The following is a 23,145-nucleotide window of genomic DNA, read 5'->3' as shown; positions in this document are numbered from 1 at the left end:
GGTGACTAGCGGGCAGAGGTGAATATCAGCTATTTGTGGCCAGAGGGAACTCTGTTTAGACAAAACTGTTTTCTCGGACAATCTCTTTAAGGCCACAAAAAGCCTGCCTTTTGCTGCAACGATTGCCATATGGCAACAAATTCCTCCGCACGCTGTCATTCGCAGTCTTCCTGGATTTTTTAATTACCCGCTCTGTTACTCTGCGACGCAGCGTGATTGCGTATGTACAGCTTTTTTACGTGCCCATAGAGGACAATAGGGCTCCATCGGGCGTAAAGCGCGGTAACATAGAACATGCGGCTTTCTTTTTTAAACGCTTGTGCGCAATGTAAATACGCAAACGGATCAATGGAGATCAATGTACTTTCATTGGAGCCATTCACAGCATATTATGCGCATGTGCATCTCGCAGGTTATACGTGATTACATTACGCTCATGGGAGTCTGCGCTAATACACAAAATAAGACATACTAAATAGAGATGAGCGAGCACACTCGTTCAAGCATTAGGGTGTACCACGCGGTACTCGAGTCAATTCCATTTCCTTCCCTGAAATGTTAGCGCTATTTTTTGGTCAATAGAAATGCAGGGAAGCCATTACCACTTCCTCCTGTGACGTGCCAGCCCTATCCCACCCCCCTGCAGTGAGTGCTGGTGAGATCAAGTGGCCGCCGAGTAATTAAATCGGTCCCGCCCGCGGCTCGCCTCAGGCACACGTTGGCAGAGATTAGAGAAGGTGCTGCTGCTCATTCAGGGATAGTGTTAGCGTCTTCAAGAACCCCAACGGTCCTTCTTAGGGCCACATCTGACCGTGTGCATTACTGTTGTGGCTGCTGGGAGCAGTTTTGCACAATTTTTTTTTTCATCTCGGGCTGTGCAGACCATAGCGTCCTCAGTCTGTAGTCAATTATACAGAGTATAGGGGCAGTACTGGTGAGGCAGGGACAGTGGTAGTGTAGAATCCTGTTTATAAGAACCCCAATGGTCCTTCTTAGGGCTACCTGTGACCGTGTGCATTTTACTGCATGGCTGCTGGGAGTTGTGGTGCATCACTATTGCAGAGCCAGACCTTTTGCAGCCTTCCATATAATTTCTTTCTGGCTTCAGTTTGCGTTACAATACCGCTGTCAGCCTCCAACTGTACGCCAATAATTCCATAATTTTTTACACCAATCTGTGTCTGCCATCAATTTAACGCACAGTGTGCGGCGACAGCCACTGATAGAGGGAAAGTCATATACACGCTATATAGCCTGTATTTTTCAAAAAACTTTAAATAAAAGCTCCTTCTTACGGCTAGCTCTGACCGTCTGTAATTTACTGGGGGTCTGCCTATAATGCTGCCATAAGGATGTTACTACAGTCTGCCTATACTGCTGCCACTTAATTGTTACAGGGGTCTGCCTATACTGCTTCCACAAGGATGTTACTCGGGTCTGCCTATACTGCTGGCACAAGGATGTTACTGGGGTCTGACTATACCGCTGCCACAAGGATGTTACAGGGGTCTGCCGATACTGCTGCCACGTAAATGTTACAGGGGTCTGCCTATACTTCTGCCACGTAAATGTTACAGGGGTCTGCCTATACTGCTGCCACGTAAATTTTACAGGGGTCTGCCTATACTGCTGCCACAAGGATGGTACAGGGGTCTACCTATACTGCTGCCACTTAAATGTTACAGGGGTCTGCCTATACTGCTGCCACGTAAATGTTACAGGGTCTGCCTATACTGCTGCCACGCAAATGTTACAGGGGTCTGACTATACTGCTGCCACGTAAATGTTAAAGGGGTCTGCCTATACTGCTGCCACGTAAATTTTACAGGGGTCTGCCTATACTGCTGCCACAAGGATGTTACTGGGGTCTGCCTATACTGCTGCCACAAGGATGTTACTGGGGTCTACCAATACTGCTGCCACAAGGATGTTACTGGGGTCTACCTATACTGCTGCCACAAGGATGTTACTGGGGTCTGCCTATACTGCTGCCACAAGGATGTTACTGGGGTCTGGCTATACTGCTGCCACAAGGATGTTACTGGGGTCTGCCTATACTTCTGCAACGTAAATAATACAGGGGTCTGCCTATACTGCTGCCACGTAAATGTTACAGGGGTCTGCCTATACTGCTGCCACGTAAATGTCACAGGGGTCTCCCTATACTGCTGCCATGTCAATTTTACAGGGGTCTGCCTCAACTGCTGCCACAAGGATGTTACTGGGGTCTGCCTATACTGCTGCCACTTAAATGTAACAGGGGTCTGCCTACACTGCTGCCACAAGGATGTTACTGGGCTCTGCCTATACTGCTATCAAGTAAATGTTACAGGGGTCTGCCTATACTTCTGCTACAGAAATGTTACTGGGATCTGTCTATACTGTTACTACAGAAATGTTACAGGGGTGTGTGTATATTTCTACTACAAAAATGTTACAGGGGTCTGCCTATACTGCTGCCACGTAAATTTTACAGGGGTTTGCCTATACTACTGCCACAAGGTGTTACTGGGGTCTGCCCATACTGCTGCCACTTAAATGTTACAGGGGTCTGCTTATACTGCTGCCACAAGGATGTTACTGGGGTCTGTCTATACTGCTGCCACGTAAATGTTACAGGGGTCTGCGTATACTTCTGCTACAGAAATGTTACTGGGATCTGTCTATACTGTTACTAGAGAAATGTTATAGGGGTCTGCGTATACTTCTGCTACAAAAATGTTACTGGGGTCTGCCTATACTGCTGCCACGTAAATTTTACAGGGGTCTGCCTATACTGCTGCCACAAGCATGTTACTGGGGTCTGCCTATATTGCTGCCACTTAAATGTTACAGGGGCCTGCCTCTACTTCTGCAACGTAAATATTACAGGGGTCTGCCTATACTGCTGCCACAAGGATGTTACTGGGGTCTGCCTATACTTCTGCTACAGAAATGTTTCAGGGGTCTGTCTATGCTGTTACTACAGAAATGTTACAAGGGTCTGCGTATACTTCTGCTACAAAAATGGTACTGGGGTCTGCTTATGCTTCTGCTACATAAATGTTACAGGGGTCTGCTTATACTGCTGCGACAGAAATGTTACTGGGGTCTGCCCTTACTTCTACAGAAATAGTACTGGGGTCTGCCTGTACGTCTGCTACATAAATGTTACAGGGGTCTGCTTATATTGCTGCTACAGAAATGTTACAGGGGTCTGCCTATACTGCTGCTACACAAATGTTACAGGGGTCTGCCTATACTGCTGCTACAGAAATGTTGCAGGGGTCTGCCTATACTGCTGCCACGTAAATGTTACAGGGGTCTGCCTATACTGCTGCTACATAAATGTTACTAGGGTCTGCCTATACTGTTACTACAGAAATGTTACTCGGCTCTGTCTATACTGTTACTACAGAAATGTTACTGGGGTCTGTCTATACTGTTACTACTGAAATGTTACTAATACTGGGCTCTGCCTATACTGCTGCTACTGAAATGTCACAGGGGTCTGCCTATACTGCTGCAACACAAATGTTACAGGGATCTGCCTATACTGTTACTACAGAAATGTTACTGGGGTCTGTCTATACTGTTACTACTGAAATGTTACAAATACTGGGCTCTGCCTATACTGCTGCTACTGAAATGTTACAGGGGTTTGCCTATACAGCTGTTATACAAATGTTACAGGGGTCTGCCTATACTGCTGCTCCATAAATGTTACAAGGGTCTGCCTATACTGCTGCCACTAAAATGTTACAGAGGTCTGCCTATACTTCTGCCACGTAAATGTTACAGGGGTCTGCCTATACTTCTGCTACAAGGATGTTACTGGGGTCTGCCTATACTTCTGCTACATAAATGTTACAGGGGTCTGCTTATACTGCTGCCACGTAAATGTTAAAGGGGTCTGCCTATACTGCTACCACCAAGATGTTACTGGGGTCTGCCTATACTTTTGCTACATAAATATTACAGGGGTCTGCTTATACTGCTGCTACAGAAATGTTACAGGGGTCTGCCTATACTGCTGCTACACAAATGTTACAAGGGTCTGTCGATACTGCTGCTACAGAAATGTTGCAGGGGTCTGCCTATACTGCTGCCACGTAAATGTTACAGGGGTCTGCCTATACTCCTGCTACTGAAATGTTACAGGGGTCTGCCTATACTATTACTACAGAAATGTTATTCGGCTCTGTCTATACTGTTACTACAGAAATGTTACTGGGGTCTGTCTATACTGTTACTACTGAAATATTACTAATACTGGGCTCTGCCTATACGGCTGCTACTGAAATGTTACAGGGGTCTGCCTATACTGCTGCAACACAAATGTTACAGGGGTCTGCCTATACTGTTACTACAGAAATGTTACTGGGGTCTGTCTATATTGTTACTACTGAAATGTTACAAATACTGGGCTCTGCCTATACTGCTGCTACTGAAATGTTACAGGGGTCTGCCTATACTGCTGCTACACAAATGTTACAGGGGTCTGCCTATACTTCTGCTACTGAAATGTTACAGGGGTCTGCCTATACTGCTGCTACGTAAATGTTACAGGGGTCTGCCTATACTGCTGCTACACAAATGTTACAGGGGTCTGCCTATACTGCTGCTACAGAAATGTTACAGGGGTCTGCCAGTACTGCTGCTACATAAATGTTACTAGGGGGTCTGAGTATACTTCTGCTACTAAAATGTTACTGGGGTCTGCCTATACTTCTGGCACGTAAATGTTATAGGGGTCTGCCTATACTTCTGCTACAAAAATGTTACAGGGGTCTGCCTATACTTCTGCTAATGAAATGTTACTGGGGTCTGTCAATACTGTTACTACAGAAATGTTACAGGGGTCTGCGTATACTTCTGCTACAAAAATGTTACTCAGTCTGCCTATAATGCTGCCACGTAAATTTTACAGGGGTTTGCCTATACTACTGCCACAAGGTGTTACTGAGGTCTGCCTATAGTGCTGCCACTTAATTGTTACAGGGGTCTGCCTATACTGCTGCCACAAGGATGTTACTGTGGTCTGCCTATACTGCTGCCACGTAAATGTTACAGGGGTCTGCCTATACTGCTGCTACAAAAATGTTACTGGGATCTGTCTATACTGTTACTACAGAAATGTTACAGGGGTCTGCGTATACTTCTGCTACAAAAATGTTACTGGGGACTGCACATACTTCTGCCATGTAAATTTTACAGGGGTCTGCCTATACTGCTGCCACAAAGATGTTACTGGGGTCTGCCTATACTGCTGCCACTTAAATGTTACAGGGGTCTGCCTCTACTTCTGCCACGTAAATATTACAGTGATCTGCCTATACTGCTGCCACAAGGATGTTACTGGGGTCTGCCTATACTTCTGCTACATAAATGTTACATGGGTCAGCTTATACTGCTGCTACAGAAATGTTACAGGGGTCTGCCTATACTGCTGCTACACAAATGTTACAAGGGTCTGCCAATACTGCTGCTACAGAAACGTTGCAGGGGTCTGCCTATACTGCTGCCACGTAAATGTTACAGGGGTCTGCATATACTGCTGATACATAAATGTTACTAAGGTTTGCCTATACTCTTACTACAGAAATGTTACTCGGCTCTGTCTATACTGTTACTACAGAAATGTTACTGGGGTCTGTCTATACTGTTACTACCTAATGTTACTAATACTGGGCTCTGCCTATACTGCTGCTACTGAAATGTTACAAGGGTCTGCCTATACTCCTGCTACTGAAATGTTACAGGGGTCTGCCTATACTGCTGCAACACAAATGTTACAGGAGTCTGCCTATACTCTTACTACAGAAATGTTAGTGGGGTCTGTCTATATTGTTACTACTGAAATGTTACAAATACTGGGCTCTGCCTATACTGCTGCTACTGAAATGTTACAGGGGTCTGCCTATACTGCTGCTACACAAATGTTACAGGGGTCTGCCTATACGTCTGCTACTGAAATGTTACAGGGGTCTGCCTATACTGCTGATACGTAAATGTTACAGGGCTCTGCCTATATTGCTGCTACACAAATGTTACAGGGGTCTCCCTATACTGCTGCTACAGAAATGTTACTGGGGTCTGCCAGTACTGCTGCTACATAAATGTTACTAGGGGGTCTGCGTATACTTCTGCTACTAAAATGTTACTGGGGTCTGCCTATACGTCTGGCACGTAAATGTTACAGGGGGTATGCCTATACTACTGCTACAGAAATGTTACAGGGGTCTGCCTATACTTCTGCTAATGAAATGTTACTGGGGTTTGTCTATACTGTTACTGAAGAAATGTTACTGGGGTCTCCCTAGACTTCTGCAACATAACTGTTATTGGAGTCAGCTTATACCTTTGCTACAGGAATATTACAGGGGTCTGTGTATACTATGGGTGCACTAAGTCTTCCCATCGTGGTGTTCTACCTATCTGGCCCCCCAAAAAACCCAGACTGACTAGGGCATGGATTGTGGCCGAGGCCAATATGTATTTTCTCTCACGTTACCACAGCTATCCGGGGCACTGCAATAGGATTTCTTTATGTACCGTCTGTGCGTTCCTGGGACCCACCCATGCTGTGGGTTTACACAGACTTCCCATAGCGGTGTTGTACCTGCCTGGCACTATAAAAAAAAAAACAGACTGACTAGGGCATGGAGTGTGGGCCGAAGCCAACATGTATTTTCTCTCACGTTACCACAGCTATCCGGGGCACTGCAATGGGACAAACAAGAGGAGCGATACAGCACTAATGAGACGTTCGCAGCTACGCTAGCATCGGAGTCCGCTCTATGCCCGCGATTGCTGAGGGTTTGTGCAGAGGCCTATGTCCTTGGTGCAGTGAAAATCTGCCATGTTTGGGCACTCTGATTTTCTTTATGTGTACTGCCTTTAAGTTCCTTGGACCCACCCATGCTGTGGGTGCACACAGACTTCCCATAGAGGTGTTTAACCTGTCTGTCCCCAAAACACTGCAGGCTGCAGAGTGCAGATGATTTACCCCTTGCGTTGTCGATGAGGTATCCGACACCCAAACAGAATGAGTAGTGTGTGGGCACATGGATTCCCCATTGCTATGTCACCCGCAGCACCTTGGGCCACACAAGGTGTTTGCTGGGACAGAGGCTGACCCAGGGCCCGCTCACATACTTCCCACACCGAGTATTGCTGCATTGTGGGGATGTGTAGAAGTGCTGGGCTGGCACCTGAGTCCCCTTTATGACCACGTTTGCAGCTCCTGACGGAGGTGGCACAGGATTGGAAGGAAGATCGAATGTCAATTTCTCATCGATTCTCAACAGCATTGTGGGCTATTGCCCCCCCCCCCTTTAAAGAGGGTCGCTGCCTGGCCCTGCCAACCCTCTGCAGTGTGTGCCCCCGGTTCCTCCTCATGGCAGACGCACTTATAAATAGACATGGGGGTGGTGTGGCTATGAGGCCAGCGTGTGGCATGAGGGCAGCTGAAGGCTACGCAGGGACACTTTGGTGTGTGCTGTGGACACTGGGTCGTGTGTGTGGGGGGTTGGGCAGCATGTAACCCAGGAGAAGTGGCAGCGGAGTGTCCCGCAGGCAGTGATTGTGCTTTGTTGGAGGTAGTGTGGTGCTTTTAGCTAAGGTGTGCCTTGCTAATGAGGGTTTGTCCGAAGTAAAAATTGTTGGGAGGGGGGGGGGGGGGGGGCACTCTTGCCGCTATTGTGGCTTAATAGTGGGACCTGGGAACCTGAGATGCAGCCCAGCATGTTGCCCCTGCCCTGCCCTATCCGTTTCTGTGGCTTTTCCATCACTTTCGTAGGTTTCGCAGATTTGCGCAAATGAAAACGTTAGCGAGCATCGGCGCTATACAAAAATGCTCGGGTCGCCTATTGACTTCAATGGGGTTCGTTACGCGAAACGAACCCTCGAGCATCGCGGAAAGTTCGACTCGAGCAACGAGCACCCGAGCATTTTGGTGCTCGCTCATCTCTAATACTAAACCATAAATAAACCGCTAACGTTCTGGCGTTCGCTGCTCCCTTCATATTAGACCTTGTAGCTCTGGAGCCGATGAATCCTCATGTCTCACCTGCCGTCGTGGTGTTGAAAGCAAACAACTGCAAGTCTCCCATCATCCCTCCGTCTTCTCTGACCGTCCCTAGAAATGCACTCTGCAGTTGATCACTAGAGGGCGCCACTGAGCTATTTGGGAACGCAGCGGCATTTTGAACTTTCACGGAGCCTTCGCTGTGGGAAAGAAACAACATTGGACTCATTTATGATTCATCAAACTTCCCAGATTACTTAATAGCGGCAGAATATAATATTTGAGGATCAGAAAAGCTCATTAACAGTAGAAGGTGCCGCTTGTGTGGTGATTGGAGGATCCTGTAAGCAGCTCCTGTCGGGATCCTCGTCCTCCAGGTTCTTCCCATATTTCATGCACTATTATATATAATCATCACTATAAACAACACTTACCTGAATGAGATTGTTATCACAAATAGACAGAAGGGGTAACTCCTCCTGATCACCGGGAGGGCCTGCAGGAGGAACATAGCGGGATATCAGTAACATCACACAGCGCAGACCAACCCCCGTATCTAATGTAATGTGCCTGTATATTATATATAGCTTACATTACCCAAACCCACAAGAAGGACTGATGGGCTGATGTGGAAATACTGCGGAGCTTGCAATGGAATGTTCTGTTCTGGAAACTCCACAGCATTTCCACCAAATCTGAACAAACCCTTAAAGAGTTTTGATAAGTGAGGCCTGATATCCTGCAGACTGCAGACTCACCAATTCTTCAATCTTGTTCTTCAGCGAAACATAATCGGGATCTTCGGGACGTGAAAGACGCTCATTGTACTGCGAGTTCAGAATCGTGAAGTTAAACCCTACATACATGACTGATGGGGTTCCTGTAGTTGTCAGTGTACCGGTAGTTATGGGAGCAGCAGTAGTTGTCAGTGTATCGGTAGTTATGGGAGCAGCAGTAGTTGTCAGTGTACCTGTAGTTATGGGGGCAGCAGTAGTTGTCAGTGTTCCTGTAGTTGTGGGAGCAGCAGTAGTTGTCAGTGTTCCTGTAGTTACTGGAGCAGCAGTAGTTGTCAGTGTTTCTGTAGTTACTGGAGCAGCAGTAGTTGTCAGTGTTTCTGTAGTTGTTGGAGCAGCAGTAGTTGTCAGTGTTCCTGTAGTTACTGGAGCAGCAGTAGTTGTCAGTGTTCCAGTAGTTATGGGAGAAGCAGTAGTTGTCAGTGTTCCTGTAGTTATGGGAGCAGCAGTAGTTGTCAGTGTTCCTGTAGTTACTGGAGCAGTAGTAGTTGTCAGTGTTTCTGTAGTTACTGGAGCAGCAGTAGTTGTCAGTGTTTCTGTAGTTGTTGGAGCAGCAGTAGTTGTCAGTGTTCCTGTAGTTACTGGAGCAGCAGTAGTTGTCAGTGTTCCAGTAGTTATGGGAGAAGCAGTAGTTGTCAGTGTTCCTGTAGTTATGGGAGCAGCAGTAGTTGTCAGTGTTCCTGTAGTTACTGGAGCAGTAGTAGTTGTCAGTGTTTCTGTAGTTACTGGAGCAGCAGTAGTTGTCAGTGTTTCTGTAGTTGTTGGAGCAGCAGTAGTTGTCAGTGTTCCTGTAGTTACTGGAGCAGCAGTAGTTGTCAGTGTTCCTGTAGTTATGGGAGAAGCAGTAGTTGTCAGTGTTCCTGTAGTTATGGGAGCAGCAGTAGTTGTCAGTGTCCCTGTAGTTATTGGAGCAGCAGTAGTTGTCAGTGTTCCTGTAGTTGTGGGAGCAGCAGTAGTTGTCAGTGTTCCTGTAGTTGTGAGAGCAGCAGTAGTTGTCAGTGTTTCTGTAGTTGTGGGAGCAGCAGTAGTTGTCAGTGTTCCTGTAGTTGTGGGAGCAGCAGTAGTTGTCAGTGTTCCTGTAGTTGTGGGAGCAGCAGTAGTTGTCAGTGTTTCTGTAGTTGTGGGAGCAGCAGTAGTTGTCAGTGTACCTGTAGTTGTGGGAGCAGCAGTAGTTGTCAGTGTACCTGTAGTTATGGGGACAGCAGTAGTTGTCAGTGTTCCTGTAGTTGTGGGAGCAGCAGTAGTTGTCAGTGTACCTGTAGTTATGGGGGCAGCAGTAGTTGTCAGTGTTCCTGTAGTTATTGGAGCAGCAGTAGTTGTCAGTGTTCCTGTAGTTGTGGGAGCAGCAGTAGTTGTCAGTCTTCCTGTAGTTGTGGGAGCAACAGTAGTTGGCAGTGTTCCTGTAGTTATGGGAGCAGCAGTAGTTGTCAGTGTTCCTGTAGTTGTGGGAGCAGCAGTAGTTGTCAGTGTTCCTGTAGTTACTGGAGCAGCAGTAGTTGTCAGTGTTTCTGTAGTTGTTGAGGCAGCAGTAGTTGTCAGTGTTCCTGTAGTTACTGGAGCAGCAGTAGTTGTCAGTGTTCCTGTAGTTATGGGAGAAGCAGTAGTTGTCAGTGTTCCTGTAGTTATGGGAGCAGCAGTAGTTGTCAGTGTCCCTGTAGTTATTGGAGCAGCAGTAGTTGTCAGTGTTCCTGTAGTTGTGGGAGCAGCAGTAGTTGTCAGTGTTCCTGTAGTTGTGGGAGCAGCAGTAGTTGTCAGTGTTTCTGTAGTTGTGGGAGCAGCAGTAGTTGTCAGTGTTCCTGTAGTTACTGGAGCAGCAGTAGTTGTCAGTGTTTCTGTAGTTACTGGAGCAGCAGTAGTTGTCAGTGTTCCAGTAGTTATGGGAGAAGCAGTAGTTGTCAGTGTTCCTGTAGTTATGGGAGCAGCAGTAGTTGTCAGTGTCCCTGTAGTTATTGGAGCAGCAGTAGTTGTCAGTGTTCCTGTAGTTGTGGGAGCAGCAGTAGTTGTCAGTGTTCCTGTAGTTGTGGGAGCAGCAGTAGTTGTCAGTGTACCTGTAGTTATGGGGACAGCAGTAGTTGTCAGTGTTCCTGTAGTTGTGGGAGCAGCAGTAGTTGTCAGTGTACCTGTAGTTATGGGGGCAGCAGTAGTTGTCAGTGTTCCTGTAGTTATTGGAGCAGCAGTAGTTGTCAGTGTTCCTGTAGTTGTGGGAGCTGCAGTAGTTGTCAGTCTTCCTGTAGTTGTGGGAGCAACAGTAGTTGGCAGTGTTCCTGTAGTTATGGGAGCAGCAGTAGTTGTCAGTGTTCCTGTAGTTGTGGGAGCAGCAGTAGTTGTCAGTGTTTCTGTAGATGTGGGAGCAGCAGTAGTTGTCAGTGTTCCTGTAGTTATAGGAGCAGCAGTAGTTGTCAGTGTTCCTGTAGTTATGGGAGCAGCAGTAGTTGTCAGTGTTCCTGTAGTTGTGGGAGCAGCAGTAGTTGTCAGTGTACCTGTAGTTGTGGGAGCAGCAGAAGTTGTCAGTGTTCCTGTAGTTGTGGGAGCAGCAGTAGTTGTCAGTGTACCTGTAGTTGTGGGAGCAGCAGTAGTTGTCAGTGTTCCTGTAGTTATGGGGGCAGCAGTAGTTGTCAGTGTTCCTGTAGTTGTGGGAGCAGCAGTAGTTGTCGCTGTTCCTGTAGTTGTTGGAGCAGCAGTAGTTGTCAGTATACCTGTAGTTATGGGAGCAGCAGTAGTTGTCAGTGTACCTGTAGTTGTGGGAGCAGCAGTAGTTGTCAGTGTACCTGTAGTTGTGGGAGCAGCAGTAGTTGTCAGTGTTCCTGTAGTTATGGGGGCAGCAGTAGTTGTCAGTGTTCCTGTAGTTGTGGGAGCAGCAGTAGTTGTCAGTGTACCTGTAGTTGTGGGAGTAGCAGTAGTTGTCAGTGTTCCTGTAGTTATGGGGGCAGCAGTAGTTGTCAGTGTTCCTGTAGTTGTGGGAGCAGCAGTAGTTGTCAGTGTTCCTGTAGTTATGGGGGCAGCAGTAGTTGTCAGTGTTCCTGTAGATGTGGGAGCAGCAGTAGTTGTCGCTGTTCCTGTAGTTGTGGGAGCAGCAGTAGTTGTCAGTGTACCTGTAGTTATGGGAGCAGCAGTAGTTGTCAGTGTACCTGTAGTTGTGGGAGCAGCAGTAGTTGTCAGTGTACCTGTAGTTCTGGGAGCAGCAGTAGTTGTCAGTGTTCCTGTAGTTATGGGGGCAGCAGTAGTTGTCAGTGTTTCTGTAGTTATTGGAGCAGCAGTAGTTGTCAGTGTTTCTGTAGTTGTGGGAGCAACAGTAGTTGTCAGTGTTCCTGTAGTTATTGGAGCAGCAATGGTTGTCAGTGTTCCTGTAGTTATGGGAGCAGCAGTAGTTGTCAGGGTCTCCGTAGTTGTTGGAGCAGCAGTAGTTGTCAGTGTTTCTGTAGTTATTGGAGCAGCAGTAGTTTTCAGTGTTCCTGTAGTTGTGGGAGCAACAGTAGTTGTCAGTGTTCCTGTAGTTATGGGGGCAGCAGTAGTTGTCAGTGTTCCTGTAGTTGTGGGACCAGCAGTTGTTGTCAGTATTTCTGTAGTTTCTGGAGCAGCAGTAGTTGTCAGTGTTCCTGTAGTTATGGAAGCAGCAGTAGTTGTCAGTGTTTCTGTAGTTATGGGAACAGCAGTAGTTGTCGGCGTCTCTGTAGTTGTTGGAGCAGCAGTAGTTGTCAGTGTTCCTGTAGTTACTGGAGCAGCAGTAGTTGTCAGTGTTTCTGTAGTTGTGGGTGCAGCAGTAGTTGTCAGTGTCTCCGTAGTTGTTGGAGCAGCAGTAGTTGTCAGTGTTCCTGTAGTTATGGGAGCAGCAGTAGTTGTCAGTGTTCTTGTAGTTATTGGAGCAGCAGTAGTTGTCAGTGTTTCTGTTGTTAATGGAGGAGCAGTAGTTGTCAGTGTTCCTGTAGTTATGGGAGCAGCAGTAGTTGTCAGTGTTCCTGTAGTTATGGGAGCAGCAGCAGTTGTCATTGTTTCTGCAGTTACTGGAGCCGCAATAGTTGTCATTGTTTCTGTAGTTACTGGAGCAGCAGTAGTTGTCAGTGTTCCTGTAGTTGTGGGAGCAGCAGTAGTTGTCAGTGTTCCTGTAGTTATAGGAGCAGCTGTAGTTGTCAGTGCTCCTGTAGTTATTGGAGCAGCAGTAGTTGTCAGTGTTTCTGTAGTTACTGGAGCAGCAGTAGTTGTCAGTGTTTCTGTAGTTACTGGATCAGCAGTAGTTGTCAGTGTTCCTGTAGTTACTGGAGCAGCAGTAGTTGTCAGTGTTTCTGTAGTTACTGGAGCAGCAGTAGTTGTCAGTGTTTCTGTAGTTACTGGAGCAGCACTAGTTGTCAGTGTTCCTGTAGTTATTGGAGCAGCAGTAGTTGTCAGTGTTCCTGTAGTTATGGGGACAGCAGTAGTTGTCAGTTTTCCTGTAGTTATGGGGACAGCAGTAGTTGTCAGTGTTCCTGTAGTTATGGGGACAGCAGTACTTGTCAGTGTTCCTGTAGTTATGGGGACAGCAGTAGTTGTCAGTGTTCTAGTAGTTATTGAAGCAGCAGTAGTTGTCAGTGTTTCTGTAGTTACTGGAGCAGCAGTAGTTGTCAGTGTCTCCGTAGTTGTTGTAGCAGCAGTAGTTGTCAGTGTTCCTGTAGTTATCGGAGCATCAGTAGTTATCAGTGTTTCTGTAGTTGTCAGTGTTCCTGTAGTTATGGGAGCAGCAGTAGTTGTCAGTGTTCCTGTAGTTACTGGAGCAGCAGTAGTTGTCAGTGTTCCCGTAGTTACTGGAGCAGCAGTAGTTGTCAGTGTTCCTGTAGTTATGGGAGCAGCAGTAGTTGTCAGTGTTCCTGTAGTTGTGGGAGCAGCAGCAGTTGTCAGTTTTCCTGTAGTTATGGGGACAGCAGTAGTTGTCAGTGTTCCTGTAGTTATTGGAGTAGCAGTAGTTGTCAGTGTTTCTGTAGTTACTGGAGCAGCAGTAGTTGTCAGTGTTTCTGTAGTTACTGGAGCAGCAGTAGTTGTCAGTGTTTCTGTAGTTACTGGAGCAGTAGTTGTTGTTAGTGTTCCTGTAGTTATGGAAGCAGCAGTGGTTGTCAGTGTTTCAGTAGTTGTGGGTGCAGCAGTAGTTGTCAGTGTCCCCGTAGTTGTTGGAGCAGCAGTAGTTGTCAGTGTTCCTGTAGTTATTGGAGCAGCAGTAGTTGTCAGTGTTTCTGTAGTTACTGGAGCAGCAGTAGTTGTCAGTGTTTCTGTAGTTACTGGAGCAGCAGTAGTTGTCAGTGTTTCTGTAGTTACTGGAGCAGCAGTAGTTGTCAGTGTCACTGTAGTTACTGGAGCAGCAGTAGTTGTCAGTGTCTCCGTAGGTGTGGGAGCAGCAGTAGTTGTCAGTGTCTCCGTAGTTAAGGGAGCAGCAGTAGTTGTCAGTGTCTCCGTAGTTGTCGGAGCAGCAGTAGTTGTCAGTGTCTCCGTAGTTGTGGGAACAGCAGTAGTTGTCAGTGTTCCTGTAGTTATGGGAGAAGCAGTAGTTGTCAGTGTTCCTGTAGTTAAGGGAGCAGCAGTAGTTGTCAGTGTCTCCGTAGTTGTCGGACCAGCAGTAGTTGTCAGTGTCTCCGTAGTTGTGGGAACAGCAGTAGTTGTCAGTGTTCCTGTAGTTAAGGGAGCAGCAGTAGTTGTCAGTGTCTCCGTAGTTGTCGGAGCAGCAGTAGTTGTCAGTGTCTCCGTAGTTGTGGGAACAGCAGTAGTTGTCAGTGTTCCTGTAGTTATGGGAGAAGCAGTAGTTGTCAGTGTTCCTGTAGTTATGGGAGCAGCAGTAGTTGTCAGTGTCTCCGTAGTTGTGGCAGCAGCAGTAGTTGTCAGTGTTTCTGTTGTTATGGGAGAAGCAGTAGTTGTCAGTGTTTCTGTAGTTATTGGAGCAGCAGTAGTTGTCAGTGTCTCCGTAGTTGTGGCAGCAGCAGTAGTTGTCAGTGTCTCCGTAGTTGTGGGAGCAGCAGTAGTTGTTAGTGTCTCCGTAGTTGTGGCAGCAGCAGTAGTTGTCAGTGTCTCCGTAGTTGTGGGAGCAGCAGTAGTTGTTAGTGTCTCCGTAGTCGTGGTAACGGCAGTACTAGATCTTGTAACTGATGTTGTTAAAGCTGTAAAAATAAAACAAGATGGATAAATTGTGCTTATTTTGAGTGATTTCATCTAAGTTGTTGCTTTCACAGTAATATCGTTCTGCCCGGACCCCTGTAATGTTTCCTTCTATGAGCTTTTCCTTTGGTCAGCAGAAAGCCTCCTAATGACTGCTATTGCTTAAATAGAGCCGCTGTCTTTTTCTCTGAGCGCCCAACGCAGGTAACCCCCCCCCCCCCCTGCTTGTTTTCGGGTCCCATAGGAGTCTATTGGAGCCGTTACATGATAGCAAAAGACCTTTCTATTGACTTAGCGTGAAAAAAATAGGCTACAGATTTGCTGGTGCAATTTTTTTTTTGATGTGCCTGAAGATCACCCCTGTGAATCAATGCATCGCAATCCAATGAGTCACATGATCGCGGTTTTTGGCTGCTGTTTTAGTACTGCAAAATAAAAGCGTAAAAACGCTGGTGTGAATAAGGCCGCCTGCAGATGGGGGGGGGGGGGGGGGGGTCATGCAGGCGCAGCTCCCTTTGGATTCCTGACCAACTCCAGCAGTTGTGTGGAGAGCAGCTGATTGGCTATCCTGAAGTTGGGGCATCAATGGTTAAGCGATGGAGCAATAATTCTTAGCCCATAAGTTATATATTTAGAGTCAAGGTGTTGTCTGGTGGTTGAATGTTATATTACTTGTTTATGACTCGCAAAACAGAATATTTAACCCCTTAAGAACCAAGTGTGATACATTTATGCTTGGTCCTGGGCTTTAATACCACCTGATAGCAAGAGTTTTAAAGCTCCTTAAATGTAACAGGAGCAGGTCGGTCGCTCCGCTGTTTATGGCCGTTTACACGGGACGATTATCGCGCAAAATTAGTTCAAACGATTTACAATGTGCAATAATCATTACGTCACAATACTAAGCCATCGTTTACCATTTATGTACTTTTCATTTGTCACTGACTTTCAACCAGCATAGAGGTCGTTGCTGCTTCGCTCACTTCTTGCTGCGTCTACGCGCTTCCCGCTCAGAGTTTCCCATAGGATGTTAAGGCTGAGTGAGAAGTTAGCGAGAAGTGAGCGATATTCAGCGGTGGTCTGCTGTCTAAATGCTCTGCAGGAGCGCCAACAACTAGCGGTGAAGTCACTCGCTCATGCAGAATGTTTAGTCAACAGTCGTCCCTGTAAATGGGGCATTAGTCATAGCTGAAGACCCAGAGGAAAAGGCAGAAGCAGTTTTTGCTTGTTTCTGCCTTCTTTTTCTCCTGGCTAGATGGTGCTTAATGAGCTCACTACAGTGGAACAAGAAAGTGGAAGGGATACTTCTGCCATTTGACTCGGTGATCAGCTAACCACTAGGTGTTCCCTGCCATAGCAGAGCTGCAGGGTGTTATTAGACCCTGATCAGCTCTGTTAATGACCACTTTAACTACAGGGGGATGTTTTTCCCTGTAACTTGAGCTCCTCTGGATGCCCCAGCTACAGTGGAAAAGTTTGAAATTGCAGACAGTGTGAATGATCCCCAGAGGTCTTATATGACGCCATGGTGGACGTAGGTGTTAAAAGCAGTACTGTTGACGTATGCTTGGGGCCCCCACGCTCTCTCCACCAGAACGCCCAACCTTAAAAGCTTTAATTATAGCTTAGCTTCCAGTACTAGAACAGACTAAAGAATCCTTCCCAAGAATAGAGGTTCCTCTACCAATTGAAAGTCTGGCGGTTATGATTAGCGACTTAAAAATTGTGACCTGGAAAAAGAGAGAGATTAGATATATTAAGGACTAGCTGATATACCCGGCTTCACCCGAGGTAATTTGATACAGATGTTTACGTGTTGTTCGCACAAAAAATTTTATGAAGTTGTGGTTACTTTAGAGGAACCGAGGAATAAAATGTTTACACATAGCAGAGCGTTAGATTCTCCTCAGACTGCATGTACCAATGTCCCTCTGCAGAATGTGCCACCCCTCCCCCTCTCCACACTTTTTACCCTCAAAAGGTAACAACTCTTTTTATTCAAATTTACCCCCAGACTGGAGGTTGCAGCCCCTTCTTAGCCTTAAAGGCTCAATGCCTGTAGTGCATTCGCGCTTTCTCCTACTAAGGAAATGCACAAAGAGGTGACTTAGATTTTTTTTAATGTAGACACATAGAGGAGTGTTAGATTGTCCTTAGTATATACACTGTGACAATGCAGTAGCAAGAGTGGCCTGTAGGAGGCCTCTGAGCACAGCTGCAGTTTGGTTTAGTTAACCTGCACCTATAAGGGTGCGGCTACGCAGGTTAAATTTCCCCTCTCTCACAAGCTCAGTGTCCTTGATGCCTGTGAAGCTTAGGTTCGTTAAGGCCTGTGGGGCCCTGAGGTCTATGTAGACCTGGTGCTGGTCTGTGAGGGACCCGGAAGCAAGGAGCGAACACTGGGTAGTTGGCCCCTCACTCATCGCCTTCCTGGAAGGTCTGCTGAAAGAAGCGGTATGCGTTGCTGTGTGCGCTGTGACCTACAACCGTGCCAGGTTGCATTTGATATGCTGGACTGTATGTGTGAGCTGAACACATTTGCTATGCTGCAATAAAGGCTGGAGGAACCAGCATTTGGACTTTACTGGATGTTTCTGCATGTCATTGTGGTGCTACCACCCCTGGGCAGGGGAAAGTCAGCAAAAAATCCCAGGCAAGTAACCCCCACTTGCCACATATGGTGGAGGATGCAGGCACCGAATGGAGCGCAAAGCTGCAAGCCGAGTTTTAAAAGGCCAGGAGGCAGAAAAGCTCTGGTTGCTGAGGAGCAACGTAAGCTGCGGTAAAAAAGGGCCAGTAGGCCGAAGCTGTGGTTGTCTTGGAAGACAATAAAGGACGAGACTGAGGAGGACGTTTGCGAGGCAAGTTAATGGACTTGTCGTTAATATATTTGTTTTTTGGACTGTGCAAGTCAAAATGGCGGTGGTCACAGGAGACTATCTAAAAGAACCCTGCTGCAGTTATATGCCATATGGACTTAAAAGAACTGACGCCGATGTGTGGAGGCTTCTGCATAACCAAATGCTTTCGTTGCCGGAGAGTTCTAGTAAAAATGCAGTGTGTGTATTGGGTGAAAATATGTCCAGAACCTGTTACTGATAATGGGGTGCAGAAAACGTTTAACCCAGTAGTATCCTGTGTGGGGATTGATGGGATGTTTCCTCGATGTGATGGGCCTAGTATGTGTAGTAATGTTCCACAAAGTAAGGCAAAGTGTGAACAGGTTGCTACAGAGCGTTCACTTAACGTCCCTGTGAGAGTCAACGCAGACATGCCTCCAGAAGGAGAGAGAGGATTTGTAGCTGTAGTTTTCAGGGAAATGGAAATAGTTTTTTTAGCAGCAACCAGAAATCCATTGAGACGTCAAACATTAAAAGTGCAAGGAAGAAAAAAAAAAGAAAAAAAAGACTGCTTCTAGTGAGACAGATGAGGTAGTCCGGGCAGACCCTGTGGTCCAGAAAGAAAAAGATAGTGAAAAGTTGCGAATAGACTCCACAAGCATGGAGGAGCTGCTGAAATAGTTGATTCAGAGCAAAGCCCAGGAGCGGGAGTCAAAACTGGTCCTAATTAAGCAGATGGCGGCACTGACAGTTAGTCAAAGCTGAGGAGAATGGGCGCCTCATAAGATTACCTAAAACTAAAGCTGATCACAGGTTGTTGCTGGAACAGAAAACCGTCCAGTGTGAAAAAGCCCTAAAAAAATTATGAAGTGAGAAGAAGAAATATGAGGGAAATCTTTCAACAGCCCGTGAAGAGATACAAGACCTCAGAAGTGTAGCCAGAGTTGAGGCTGATCACAGAGTATGTTTGGAAGCGCAGTATAAACAGGACTGTAGGAAACTGCAAATGAAAACCCAAGAATTGGAAATGTCATGTTGTAATTTGGAAAGAGCTTTTACAGATGCACAGAATCAAACTGCAGATTTACACAATCAAGTTGCAGAGCTGAACATGCAGATAGCCCAGAGAGATTGTGAATGGGAGTTGCAGGTAACAGAGCTCAAGGAAGAGCTGGAAATGGAGAAAGCTGCTTGTAGTCAGGCAAGAAAGCAAGCAGACCTCTTGAAAGAAAGACTGGACTTTAAGGGAGCACAGGAAGCCCTGCATGAGAGATTGGTGACCCAGCTACAGACAAGCTGGGATGAGGAAATTAAACAATATGAAGCCCAGATCCATGACCTTAAACAGAATCGTGCTCTAGTTATGGGGGAACTGTCCAAACGGTTGGAGAAAACTGGAAGGGTGAAAAAGACAGGTTGGAAAATAAATATACTTAGCTGACCTATGAGGTAAAGGGGCTGTTGGAAGACCAGTATGAATCTGAACGTAAGAGAAATGCAGTAGAGAAGCATTTCTACAAGAGCTACAAATAAAAATCACTAAAAGTGACAGAATGCAGACAGAGCTGTCTGAAGCTGAACAGGCTGCTTGTAGAGCTGGAAGCTCAGATGGAAGAGTCCCAGAAGCTGCTGCAAGAAGAGACACAGCAGAGGCTTGGTCTTAGTGCATACCTGAAGACAATGCAAGATGAGAGAGATGTGTTCCTCAAGCAGTTCGAGGAAGATGCAAAATCTAAGAGAAACCTGGCAGAAGACTTCAGGCTCAGGTGTCAGAGATGAAGAAATAATGGCAGGATGAGGTTTCTCAGTTGAAAGAGACCCGGCAAGAAGTTTGCAGAGTTTCACGGTTTGATGAAGTGTAAAGAGGCTGAAGTCCAGAGGTTGTGCAGAAAACTGACAGCCAATGGAAGTAGAGATGATCCATATACAGGAAGAGCTTGCAGCAGCAGAGTGTGCCAGAATATAAGTGCAGCAGGAGAGAGATGGACTCACCGGTGAAATTGCAAGTAGCCGAAGTAAAGGTGCTCTAGTTGTGGAGGAAAAGAGACAGTTAGAATCCAGCATGGCACAACTAGAGGAAGAGGAAAAGTGTTCCATGCCTGGATGACGCCAGAAGGTGGATGTTCCTAGAAGCGCGGTATCCTATTTTCATAGTACATAGCTTTAAACTTTAGCGGCTCTCGTGTCAGAGAGACGGAGGATCCGCAGATACTCTCCCTTGTCTAGCCCAGCGGGATTTCAAGGGACCTACCGGCAACATATTTTACAGGCTTTCCTGGATTAAGGGGTGTTGGTAGGGATCTTTTGCAAGGTCTCTGCCAAACACCGGGTAAGTGTGATACACGTTTTTTCACACATTGCTAGCATTCTGCCTATATTACTCAGGAGCGCTAACCTGGTTTATCTACTGTGGATGACGCCAGAAGTATTTAAGGGAGAAGGTTAATGGAATGGAAGCTCAACATATAAGCTCACGAAAAGGTGTAAAAGCTCCGGAAGTTATACAGAAGTATATCTGTAAGAGAGACACTGAAGCTGCCATCATTCAAGCAGGTGAGGCTCTGACTGGGTAAGAGAAAGAAATTGGGGAGCAAAATAACAGAGATTGACAGCAACTTGTGAGTGATAGCTGTCAGATGATGGAGATGAAAAAGATAATGGAGAAGAAAGCCATGTCTCCTGAAGATGCAGAAGAATGTGACCTGCTGGAGCAGATGGAGAGTGAGATGGCTGACCAGTATTGTGCAGGAGCAGAGGCTCCTGCAAAATAAGCAAAGCGCTTGTCTTGAAATGCAAGTTAGAGAAGTTCCCTGAAATGACTGTAGCATCAGAAAGATGTAACAAGCAATTAAACGAAGAAATGGAGGATTGGGTTCGCCCCACGGAGGATGTTACAGGGAATGTATCCTCCTATGTTGTTAATCCAGATGTGTCTTGGTAGTTATATTTACATAGGGGTTCGCTAACTTTTGCCCTTAGAATTGAGTAATTAATTTGTGCCCCCCCACCTTTACTTTTCCTATATAGGACCTAAAGAATGCTCCTGCCAAATTTCACGCTTGTACAACACCGAGAAGTTACATAACATAGGGGTGCACTTACCTTTGCACTTGGCATTGAATAATTTGTGACACCATTACTTTTCCTATGTAGGACCTAAAGAATGCTCCTGCCAAATTTCATATTTGTAATATATCGGGAAATTAGAAAATTAGTCGTGAGTCAGTCAGTCAATGAGGGCTTTCACCATATATATAACTAGCTGACATGAGTAATACCCGGCTTTGCCCGAGTTAATTTGATACAGGTGTTTACGTGTTGTTTGCATGGAAAATGTTATGAAGTCGTGGTTACTTTAGAGGAACCGAGGAATAAAATATGTATGCACATAGAGGAGCATTAGATTCTCCTCAGGCTGCATGTACTGATGTTCCTCTGCAGAATGTGCCGCCCCTCCCACTCTCCCCACTTAGAAGCTACAAAATGCTCGCATCAAATTTCATGTTTGTACGACACTGGGAAGTTAGATAATTAGTAGCGAGTCAGTCAGTGAGGGCTTTCACATATATATATATATATATATATATATATATATATATATGTAAAATAAAAATTAAAAGCTTTGAAGACCTGAGAAATGAATATGATATCCCAAGATCAGACATATTCCAATATCTTAGGATAAAAAGCTTCATCAATAGCCACATTTCTTTTGCAACCTCCATGCCAACCACTTTGTACACATATGTACTTAATCCCTTTTCTACAAAACAACCCTGAAAATTATTTATGATCTACATGTTGGAGGGAACGAGAAGGAGGAAAAGAAATACAAAAAAGCCCAAATATTAAATTGGGAAAGGGACCTTAGGGTGGCTTCACACAATATTGACGCGCACCACGGACCTATGGTGCACGCATGTCCTATGTTTTGCAGGTACATGTGTTTGCACACCTGTAAAACACGGACATGTAAATACACCATAGGGAACCAATGGTTCTAATAGAAGCGTGTTTTTGTGCACACAACTCTACGCACATAAACACGCTCGTGTGAATCCACCCTTAAGCAGAAATTCACCCCGACCCAATGGTGAAAAGCCTTCCTAGAAGCCAAAAGAGGCTCGTCTTGTGTCAATCTATTGGTAGTCCACTTTAATGTGGTGACAAGATGGTATCTCCCAATAGACTGCCCAGACTTTTCCCCAGACCTAGTGGGACTTGGAGAGGTTGTGACCTACTTCACTTCCTATTACACATTTTCTGGGAATGCAAGAAGATTACACCTTTGTGGGAAGAAGCGGTCAGACTAATATATAGAGTAACAGGGATAGCTGGATGAAAAACATGGCTAGCTGAGTGGAAACAACAACAACAACAACAAAAAAACAGGAATACTAGCGAAAGGTATAAAAGCAAAACATTATGCATTCTGCCTGGAGAATAATGATAATGATAAGATACTAGATCTGAGAAGTGCTTTGACCCCCCTCCCCCTCCCCCCATTGTCTCAACCTCCCTATTCCATTAGCATATACTCAAAAATAGGTATAGTCAATCAATCACAAAGTGAAGGTTTATTAGCAGGACATGTTGAAATATTGACCAAAATGTGAAAAGAACAATGTATATTGCTATTGTTTCAAATGTTTTTATAAGGCGTTTTAAGAGATGTAGGCTCTCCTACGATGTTGCACTGAAAATGCTTTCAAACGTATGTTGTAACAATCATTCAATAAAAAACAATGGAATTTAAAATAAACAACTGTAAATAAAAAAAATAACTTTTTACCCACTAATAAAATAAAAAAAACCTGAAAAAGTCAGTGAAAAAAGACATAAATAATATAACTTTATGTCAGACCTTGTAGCGCTGGAAATACTTCACCCGGACGTCTCACCTGCAGTTGTCGTGTTGGGAGGAAACACCTCAAAGTCTCCCAACATTCCTCCGTCTTGCCTTATTGACTTTTCAATGTTTTCCTCCAGTTCCTCACTAGTAGGCGCCACTGAGGAATTTGGGAAATCGGCTTCACTTTCAGCTATCGTTGAGCCTCTCCTGAGGTTGGGAAACACAACAGTCGTCACTGAGAACTCATGTCTGATAGTCTACAAATATTCACATCCCCCATGTATTCTCTGTATAGTTACTAAATCCGAGAAGAGGTCGTTATCAGTAGAACTTACCACCTGTCTAACGATAGAAGGATCCTATAAACGGGCCCTCGGGTTCTACAGTCGTGGCCAAACGTTTTAAATCTGACACAAATTTTTCGTTTTAAGCAAGTTTGTTGCTTCAGCTTTTATAGAGGCAATGAGGCAGATTGGTATGAAGAGCGATCAGATGAATTGCCATAACTTACAAAGTCATTCCTTGCCATGAAAATTAACT

At 45.7% G+C, this 23,145-nt stretch overlaps 1 protein-coding gene across 1 annotated transcript in view; it reads right to left on the bottom strand.

Annotated features, from left to right (window-relative positions):
• LOC136620324 (uncharacterized) overlaps positions 1-8,895 on the bottom strand; it is a 35,028-nt gene extending 26,133 nt beyond the window's left edge. Inside the window, exons 1-3 of the mRNA XM_066595022.1 lie at positions 8,767-8,895; positions 8,443-8,504; positions 8,051-8,208 (exon numbers count right to left, since the gene is read on the bottom strand). Of these exons, the coding sequence (XP_066451119.1) occupies positions 8,051-8,208; positions 8,443-8,504; positions 8,767-8,874 (328 nt within the window). The 5' untranslated portion in view covers positions 8,875-8,895. The remainder of the gene's footprint in view (positions 1-8,050; positions 8,209-8,442; positions 8,505-8,766) is intronic.
• Positions 8,896-23,145: the final 14,250 nt, after the last annotated feature.

Source organism: Eleutherodactylus coqui, chromosome 3 (genome assembly GCF_035609145.1).
Source record: "Eleutherodactylus coqui strain aEleCoq1 chromosome 3, aEleCoq1.hap1, whole genome shotgun sequence".
Classification (NCBI taxonomy): domain Eukaryota; kingdom Metazoa; phylum Chordata; class Amphibia; order Anura; family Eleutherodactylidae; genus Eleutherodactylus; species Eleutherodactylus coqui.
Note: the sequence above shows the minus strand (reverse complement) of the source record. Positions and strands in the feature narration are given on the sequence as shown.